This window comes from Triturus cristatus, chromosome 6 (genome assembly GCF_964204655.1).
Source record: "Triturus cristatus chromosome 6, aTriCri1.1, whole genome shotgun sequence".
Lineage (NCBI taxonomy): Eukaryota > Metazoa > Chordata > Amphibia > Caudata > Salamandridae > Triturus > Triturus cristatus.
In genome coordinates this window covers 1695518132-1695527974 of record NC_140589.1, presented here as the reverse complement: position 1 = coordinate 1695527974, position 9843 = coordinate 1695518132, and the positions used below count along the sequence as shown (strand labels likewise).

At 41.3% G+C, this 9843-nt stretch overlaps 1 protein-coding gene across 3 annotated transcripts in view; it reads right to left on the bottom strand.

The window, feature by feature from the left end:
• Positions 1-327: 327 nt before the first annotated feature.
• The window catches only part of CENPF (centromere protein F), a 389482-nt gene continuing 379966 nt past the window's right edge, over positions 328-9843 (bottom strand). For all 3 annotated transcript variants that reach the window (XM_085612916.1, XM_085612917.1, XM_085612918.1), the window contains exon 20: positions 328-776. In XM_085612916.1, coding sequence (XP_085469042.1) covers positions 588-776 — 189 coding nt within the window. In that variant the 3' untranslated portion in view covers positions 328-587. The remainder of the gene's footprint in view (positions 777-9843) is intronic.

Sequence of the window (9843 nt, the reverse complement as noted above, 5' to 3'; positions counted from 1 at the left end):
CTTTTGGCGCTGCCAATGTGTGCTCACAAAAAACTTCAAAGTTGCATACCACTAGTATCAATCTGGTTCAAACTAGGCAAATAATGTGGCACCAGTACATCAATTCAGGCAGCATTTAAGCTTGGTATTTTAGACCATCCATAAAAACCCAGTTTAATTGCAGGTGAACATTTTTTTTTTTTTTTTTTATAAATATTTTTATTGGCATTTTTGGTACATAACCACACACAGAATAAAACATCCCAACAGACAGGTCAGTATCGAGCACCATCCCCACCTCGTCCGCAGGTGAACATTTATGATTAAAGAATATTTGAGTCTGAAACATTTTGGTATGCTTGTTTAATATAGCATCTATGTACAAAATGAATACATTATTAATTACAATATTTTACAGTTTGTTGTACAAAATTGCAAATTAAAATACATATAAAACAAAAACGCTGGACAATACAATTAAAAGTTATTAAAACAATGTACTATTATTTGACCATACAAGTCTTAAATTGTACACCAACTGAAACGGTTTAAGTTACAAAAAGCCAATGTTCTTCCACCAGAAACCCTTGCTGCTAGGGAAGTGTAAACTATTGTACTTTACAGTTCTCCCCTCCTACAGGCTGCTGAGGTAAATGTCTTGAACTCCTCGATCGACGCCTTTTTTGACTTGTCACAGTGTCTTGTGAGGTAGTTTTTTCAACCTTATTATGCACTGACAAAGGAGAGTCCTCGGATCCGGTGTTGGACGATGCTGTGACTTTCTGAGCATCATTAAGCTGCAAAATGAAAAAAAGCAGTGTTAGTTGTTTTAAAAAACTCCAAGTGAAAGAAAAACAAGTTTTTTGTCCCTGTAACTTGAGTGACCCAACTACATGTGTAACTGGTAGCCTGACTTGTTCTTTAGTCCAGCTAATGTGCAAATCTAGCGTGCATGCTAAGGCCTAGATCTAGCGATCATGATTCAGATTTTTTTTTTGTTGCAGATAGGAATGTTTCTGGACAGGGCCTACTCTTTTGTCTTTCCCTAACTGCTTCTTCGGGAAGGCTGATGACAGCCATGTACAGTGGGGCCTATTCAAAAACTACATTTTGTACTATGTTTAGTAATAGTACTAGTAACACACAACAAAATGTTATTTACAAACAAACCGTTAAACAAATAGTTCTTCAATTCTCCTATATTTTATGTTCACAGATCTCCACACACATAGGTATGTATACTTTTTAGTAGTAAAAGTGGGAGGGACAGTGGGAAGCGACTGTAAAATGGGGAATATTTATGCCTAAAGGGAGGGGTTTTGGGAGGAGTAAGAAGGAATTAAGGCAGTGCTAGGAAAGAGTTTGAGGAGGGACATGAACTCAACAAAAGACTAAGCCCATTCCTATTCACAAACAACACTTATAAAGTTAATGCAGCTGAAAATTACTCAAGAAACTCCAGTACCACTGATGGACAGTCGCACGTACTGCAACACCTCCCACATAATGGTGGAATGGGCTTACAATAAAACCCCATGTGTTGTCACCTTTCTACAACTATTTTTAATGCTACATATTCCATCTACTACCCGTCAGCTGCAATTTTCTACTGTTGCTAACAAAAACCTTAAATAAAGGATAAAAAACCTATAAGAAATAATGTTAAAATAAACTATTTTTTAATGTATATAAAAAAATATGTTATAAATTAATATTTAATGTTAAAATGTAATGACTTTAAATTTAAAAATAAATGTAAATGTGATTGAAAAATAGTGTTGAATACATGTTATGCATAGGTTTCAGTACCTTTTTCAAATTCATAATAAATATAAATATTTGACTTGAGGTGGGTTTAATGGTTTGAAAAAAAATCTTTAAAAAATAATTTTACATTTAACATACTAAAATGTAAATAACCCCTCAAAACGGATTCACTGACTTATGACGGTAGATCAACATCCATTGTCTGGAAAATAAATATAAAAGGTGCGATCCAAGCTCTTGGTCTGGAGGATGCAACGGTCAAGGAAGCGTAACTGATACCGGGACTGGTTGTTCTGTTCTTCCCCAGTGCAATGATGCAAGAGGCGGAGACACTGCCCGCAATCACACCCCCATTGGCTAAGGAACGAACAGTACAACCAAGAAGGGTGCATCACCAGCTCTGCACCGAACCGCATCTAAGCGAAGAGTTAACATGGGGTCCAAAAATGCCAGCCAGTGTTGGACTAAGAAAGATAATACTGCAAGTTAACTGCCAGCAAGAACACTTTTTGCTCAAGACAATGTACCGAACCTAAAGGTTACCAAGCAGATTGCTAACCAAAGCAGAATCATGAGCTTGCAACTGTGCCAGACTGCTCTTTTCATTAATAAAAGATCTCTGTAGTTGGTACACAAACTGTTGAGTCAGGCTAGGGGCCTGTAGTTGTATGTTGTAGAAACTTGTAGGTGAACTCCCATTACTGTTTCTCACTTTCTTTTCTCAATGAAAACATGAATAAGAAATGGAGCATATGTTCAAAACAAGAACTGTAACCATATATGTGTTCATTTTCGTTCATACCAAAACTAAAGTTCAAACACTGCAAGTGATCAGAAACAACAAAGTTTAAAACCTCACTGTTGGTTTACTGCCTTTAGTAAACAGTATGTCAGAGGTAAATGATCCCTACCGATATGGTTGAGGATCAGTAGCCCGTGCCTGCCTTGCAACCTCCGCAAACAAGGTCTGACAACCATGCCAGACTGCCTTTTCACAATGAAAAAAATTGGAAGAGGTTACCCGACTTGTGCCTGAACATCAACAAAAAGGTGAATCTAGTGCTGGACAGAAACCCCAACATTTCATCATTTAGGTGCTAGTCTAAATCTTGTCAGTTATCAGCCCCTGGTAAAGTGACACTTACGTTGAGTGTGGTTACAAAAGAATACACAGAACAAACAGTAGGGATGGTCAGTGAGGCATCTGCGGTTAGCTAGAGAATCCACCAGCAAGAGTGTTACCAAAGGTAACTAACTTGTTCTTCTGATGGATACTTCTAACCGCAGATTCCTCACCTTCAGAATAGATACCAAAGTGTTACCTCCTGAGGGGGAATGTGGAATACCCACAAAATTGGTGGTGGCGCAGGGAAGTGGGGTCTCCAATAAGTGAAAATACTTTCTCGGTTGAGAAAATAATCAAGTGCATTGGTATTTGCTGAGATATTGTCACGAGTAAACACACAATTATATTTGCTCATGTATAAATAGCATTCACAAATCTTTGAGAATTCAGAAATTCAGAAAAATCCAAATACAGGAGGAATTGCATGATTAAACGTATGGCTTTTCGGTGAATATAGCCTTACAAGGTTTCAGTCTTCTTACATAAGCCACATCTGGTGCCATTTATTTAGTGACTATCTTGGGGGTAGATATGATCCTAAAAGGAAATAAAACCTGCTCAACTTATAATCTTGCACTACCATGATGAATTGCAGATACTTGAAATGCTTTGGGTGGATATATGTACTGGAAAAGTCAACGGTGAACTGGTATTCTCTGTTGCAAGGTAGAGTGATAACATTTTGGGGTGTGATCATGCAAGACTGTTTACCGGACATAGGTCTAACAGGCAGCTATACTACTAATTTCATTTTTCCTCACTGGATGCACCCACAGAAAATCCCTATGTCTGGCAGTTGGGCAGTAGCTCTCCTGCAAAACCAAAGGTGATGATGGACGGAGTGTTAAACATTGCAAGCACTCACCCCCAGTCAACTGATCTGGGTTTAATCCATCATCATTCTTTAGCTCACTCCGCCACCCCAGTTCAGACGTGGCCATATGCAAATCAGCCTGACCCTGTGCCTCATGGGAACAGTCCAGCCCGAACTGCCAAGCCAGGTCTTACCTGGACCGGAAACAAACATCCTCGGACAGGTTTCTGGCTAATCAGCCAGGCTAGCTTGAATCCAGTGGCAAAGTGAGCAAGAGACCCACGTCTGGGCATACCCTGCCAACTTAGTGCGAACAAAGCAAAACTAAAGGGGATGATGGACGGAGTGTTGAACATTGCAAGCACTCACCCCCAGTCAACTGATCTGGGTTTAATCCATCATCATTCTTTAGCTGAAATGGTGAGCAAAAGAATGATGGATTTAACCCAGATCTCTTGACTGAGGGTGAATGTTTTGATTTGTTCTGCATTCCGTCCATCAATTGTGGGTCTTTTGCTTTCTCGCCCTAAATGCGCCGGGTATGCCCAGACCTGCATCCCGGGCTCACTGTGCCACTGGAATCAAGCTATCCTGGCTGAAGAGGGGTGAAACCCTGAAACCGGTTCTAGGATGCTTATTTCCGGTCCGGGGAGGACCTGGCTTGGCAGTTCGGGCTGGACTGTTCCCATGAGGTACAGGGTCAAGACTGATTTGCATATGGCCAGGTCTACACTGGGGTGGCATGGTGAGCAAAAGAATGATGGATCTAACCCAGATCTCTTGACTGAGGGTGAATGTTTTGATTTGTTCTGCATTCCATCCATCAATTGTGTGTCTGTTGCTTTCTCGCCCGTAGTTCTCCTGCAGCATCAGCAGTGTTTCATTTTCAAGCTCCTTCAGGTGGGCGTGTGATGTTATTGTGTGTGTGTGTGGAGGGGACAGTTCTTCTAGGAACTTTCTAATGAACTCAAATCTGTAAGCAAAATGAAGGGTACTTAACACCCATCTCTAAATTAATTTTCCTCAATCAACGGTAATGTTCTGAAATTCTTCCACATAATGGCACTCAAACTGTAGTGGAAGGAGGGGGCTGAAACTAGTCAGGGACATTTGGTGTCTGGGTTCCAAATTGGACAGTTCCTCTTTATGTAGGATTTTTCTTTGATACAGCCCACTGTTACCACAGCCCAGCTGATACAGTTGGTGCTAGCTGTGACACAGACCGGTATTTGATGCCTGGGTACAGTTCCCAGATCTACAAAACGTGTAAGCAAGTCCAGTCTGAAGAGATCCCTGTAGGGTTGTTTTTTCTAAATGCTTTTATGCCCATTAGAATGTCATAAACCTGTTTTTCAAAAAAGTGTGTTTTACCATGAAAAGGTATATTCAGAGTTTTGTCCTTGCATCTCTGGTTGAAAGAGTGGAAGTGAAGCCACCCTTCCTTTTCTAGCACAGTCAAATCGACCAGCAGGTAATAAAAAAATCTGTATTTCAGGACACACACTGCAATGTGAATTATGGAAGCAGAAGCAAACTTTACCTATTGAATTATATTTGTGGCCTATCTTTCTTATGCTCTGGAATAGAGCACGAGGGACGGAAACTGTAAGGCAGACAATAGCATAGTCGTTTTAGCAAGAGCACTGGCCGCCTTGAAGATAGTGCCTGCTATGATATCCATTTTTTCCAGGAGTGATATACGCAACTTTTCTCTCAGACAAGCAAAATTTGTGGCCACTGAGTTTCTTGGTCACCTTTGGGCAGGTAAAATTATTAGTGAATCAGTTTTTGCCTGGCCTGAAGTGGGATCTGGTGCCATGGATTTCTCGAGTCCTGGAGACAGAAACTTTTGTGTTTAGGTGTGGATGGCATCACATCAACAAAAACATTTCTAGAGAGTACTGTGGATTTCCTTCCCTTACTTAACAGACTTTTCACACGCTTTGCGGTATGATCAGTTGTGCAAGCCTGGAGGGGATTTTTCGGTTTGGTTTGTATTCATTCAAATTGACTCGCAGGAATAACAGTCCTTTTCCTAGACAATCTCTGTATACAATGCAGAGTGCCTTGAACATTGCCCTTTTAGCGATAGGTAGCCAGTTGAGCACTTGCAGGGCTGGAGTCATGCGTTCTCCTGGTTCAAGGAGGAGACAATTTGCGGCAAGATCATGGATGAGTTCATTTTGCTGATGATGAATGCGGGTGCACAAAGTTATAGACTGTTGGCATAGTTAAGCTTAAAGATTACAAGTGTGAGGATGGCTTGCAGTTTATGTTGGTGTGCAAGGTATGAGGCCATATGACGGTAGGATGGTACTTTTCCCATTGTACACCGGTCATAATCTGTCTGTGCAGTATTGAGCTTTACATGGTTATTCATCATCCATGTGTTTATGGCACGAAGGAAGTAGAGTTGTGAACTGTAGAAGCCTATGGGGCTATCCATTTTTTAAATAATACAAGTGTCATGTGCACAGTTGTAAAAAGTGAGATTGAATGATTTAGCAGATATGGTAATGGGGGCTAGGTAGATGTTAAATAATAGAGGGGATATGATGGACCCCTGAGGAACACCACAATGTTGTGTATTAGGAGGTGATGTGAAAGGGGGGGGGGGGGGGGGAGACTACGCTTTGTGAGTTAAGAAGCAATCCAAGAGAGCATTTTCACAGATTCAGATATTGTACAGTCCTTGCCATGGTATCTGGTTGCATACGGTGATAAATGCAGCTGATAAACCAGAAGTAAAAAGGCAGCTACTCAGTGTTTGTCCACTGTGAGTTTTAGAGCATCCCAGATAGAAATGATGGCTTACTCTGTGACGCTTGCCTGGACAGAAAGCCATATTGTTCGGCAAACACTGCTCTCTCAAAATATTTTCCTAAGAATGGTCCATTTGAGAGGACCTGTAGTATGCTGGGTCAAACAGGTCAATGTTTTTCTTTTTCAGGAGGGTTCTAATGTAGGAGGGTTTGAGCTCAGGTGGAAATTAATCTAGTTCCTAGGATTTGCTGAGCAGCCACCTGGCTACCTCTCCTGCAGTTGTTGAGCAAAGATTATCTTTAAAGACTTGTGACTGTGCTGGGTCTGAAGGTGATCCTGGGGGTGCAATGATAATTATTTTTGTGACTGTGTATTGAACGTACGCATTGATGAATTGTCTTTTTGTGGTGGTTAGGTCATGCATTGGGTGTAGTGTGTGTTCTCCTTACTTTTCAATCTTTTAATTGTTGAGATCAATTAATGGGAGATTTTGTCACAGACGTCTTGTGATTGTGATGTTTCTGTGTTTAGCCACTCTGAGTTTTGGAATTCTGTGGGAATTTTATGGAGTTCTTCAGAAGGGCAGCCTGCTTCAGTTATGCGAATAAAGTTGTAGTGTCTTTTTGTGGTTTTCATGGCTCTTTTGTAGGTTCTGTAATAGTACAATAGCATGCTTTTGTTTGTTTTATCTTCTGATTTACTCCATCTGCATTCTAGTATGTTGAGTTGCGTTTTCATTCTTTTGATGTTATTAAGCCCATGTGCTCAACTCTAGATGTGGTTTTTGTTGTTATCTGTTTGTCAAGTGCAGTGGAGATCCAGCTGTAGAAGGTATGAATGTCTTTTGGGTGCATATTTATTGGGGTTATTTCAAGGTGGGTGTTAAGTTGCTGGTCATCTAGTTTTTTTCTATTGTCTGTATGAATGTTAGTTGTTGGTTTGTGTTGATTTTGAAGTGTTATTATTGATAGGTGTGTAGATCCTGAAAGAGATGATGATGTGGTCACTCCATATTACGGGAAAGTTGTCTGTAACTCGGTCTAATCCTAAGGGTGCAAATATGAACTCTAGCTTGTCCTGCGCAGAGAGTTGGGCCTTAAATGATTTGATGTAGGTTGAAGGATTCAAGGTTTGTTGTAATAGCTGTGGTTAGATTCTTCTTGTCAAACCATGAATTGAGGACTCGGTTTAGGTGGTCCGGACAGGCGTTGGTTACTGTACCTAGGAGAATATCTTTAAATGTGGTATTGCTGTGTTGTGGTCTATATATTAAGAGTAAGGAATAGGTAATAGTTGAAGTGGCATGGCATCGTATTATCATGATTTCGCAGCTGTCCATGGTGAGGTTCTCAATTATTGGTATTTGTAGAGCTTTTTAGGTCTCGCCTGACCCAGCGCATGCGCTGGTCTGGCAAGGCTTATTGAGAGGGCTCCAAAAAGTGCTACCAGGCCAGCCTAAAGCTACAGTGCATGTGGGCGGGCGCGCGCGCGCGTGCCGCGCTTGACCACAATTACTTTTACTTTCGCGGCCGCACGGCAGCTTTGATGTTTTGATCGCGATCGCAATCACTTTCGCAGCCGCACGGCCGCTTGGCATAGCCAATAGGTTTCGCTTTTGGGACCTTATAAGTATTTAGTTATGCAACTGTTGCATGGCTAAACACTTATAAGGTCCCAAAGACGAGACCTATTGGCTATGCCAATGCTTGTTATGGATTACAGCCAGGCCTCCTACAATTTTGCCAATAAAGGTTTTGTTAATCTGCAAATCAGGTGGGATGGCTTTGTGGCATATGAGTGAAGGATCTTCGCTGAGCTATGTTTCTGTATGATGGTGAGATCTGATGTTTCTGAGAGTAGGTCAAAGATGTTCAAGCGATTTTTGTTCATGATCTTGCATTGAAGAGTAAGCATTTTAATAGCTGTGTTTCTTCGTCATGTTCTGTAGTATAGAAGGAGGTACATAGGCCATTTTGATGTGGCTGGTTTAGGATGAATTTTGCTTGTGGCTTTGGGTGGAGAAGGAAGCAGAAGAGGTTACAAAGACCTCCACCCACCCAACGAGCTGCAACAGTTTCATATATCAGATGGATAAACCAACATGACTGGCGAGCAGTAAGACAGAGGGGTGGGTGAGAGGGAAAGCACATCAGAGTGAGCAGAACAAGCAAAACATGGGCTCAGAAAGCAAGAGTGGAGGGTGTTAGGGTGTGAGAGAAAGTACACAGTCTGAGCAGAGAACAAGGAACAGAACATATACTCCCTTGGAGAACTAAATGAGAAGTAAAAGCAAAATAGTTCCGTGACTTCACCATTGAAGGATACAACTCAGTCAATCAAAGCAAGGGTAAAGAAGAAATGGACCAGGTGAAACACCAAAATAGGGAGGAAAGCCATCTAACAAAGAGCAGGGAATTGAGGTATACAAAAATAAAACACGTAATCACGAGCAATGGGTTGACATTCTATTTCGTGCTGCCTGCAATCTGTCAATGACAGACAGTGGAAGCTATCTGTAGTAAACCCGCATTATTTGTTGAAATGTAAAGAAGAAATGCAGTGAAAGAGGTCATTAAGGAACTGATGTTTACAAATTATGGTTGATTTTACATGCTATTCCTAGTTGCCTACAGCTTTAAAGGGCCTGGTGGAAGAACAGGATAGAAAATGAAAGTGGTTGCGAGGCAGGACAGAAATGAGACATGGTTTGGGGAGTTACAGCAAAGAAGGTCAGATCGGTATTGGCGGAGACAACAAAGTCAGAGTTTAGTGACAAAATGAAATGGTTACTTACCTGTAGGAGTAGTTTTGCAGCTGGAAGAATGTTCTGGATTCTCATGCTGTGCACTATACTGCCAAATAGTGGTTGGGCTTGGAACTCTCCTCTTGTTTATTAGTATTTCTCTTTACTCTTTTAGGTCGAGCTTGGGCAGTGCATGCACTGCCCTGCGAGGCATGCTGTATTTAGGTATGGACTTGACGCTCCACCCAATCTCGCCCATATTTTTCAATGGCTTGTGTCATTGTCCTTGGTGAATGCTGGCTTTTAGTTCGTTAATAGCCTTGTTAGTCTGTCCTTAGTAACACCTTGTCTTAATTTGTAACCTCCCATGAGGACTCCTCATGTTACATATATTGGTGCTCGGTAGGCTTTAATTCCAGCTTCTGAGCACTATTTTGTTAAATGCTTTTCACCACCTTGCCGGAGGGCTTGCGCAAAAGCCCCAGTCTTTTTTTGATTCAGGAAACTCCTGAAGACTGAATTATTCCAGGACTGATCTGTGCTTGACCTGTACCCTCTCCTTTGGAAGCGCGGAGATACCCCTTCAGGGATGATTCCAGCGCTTTATAAATCCCATACATATATACAAACACACTCTCGTAAGGCTTTTCT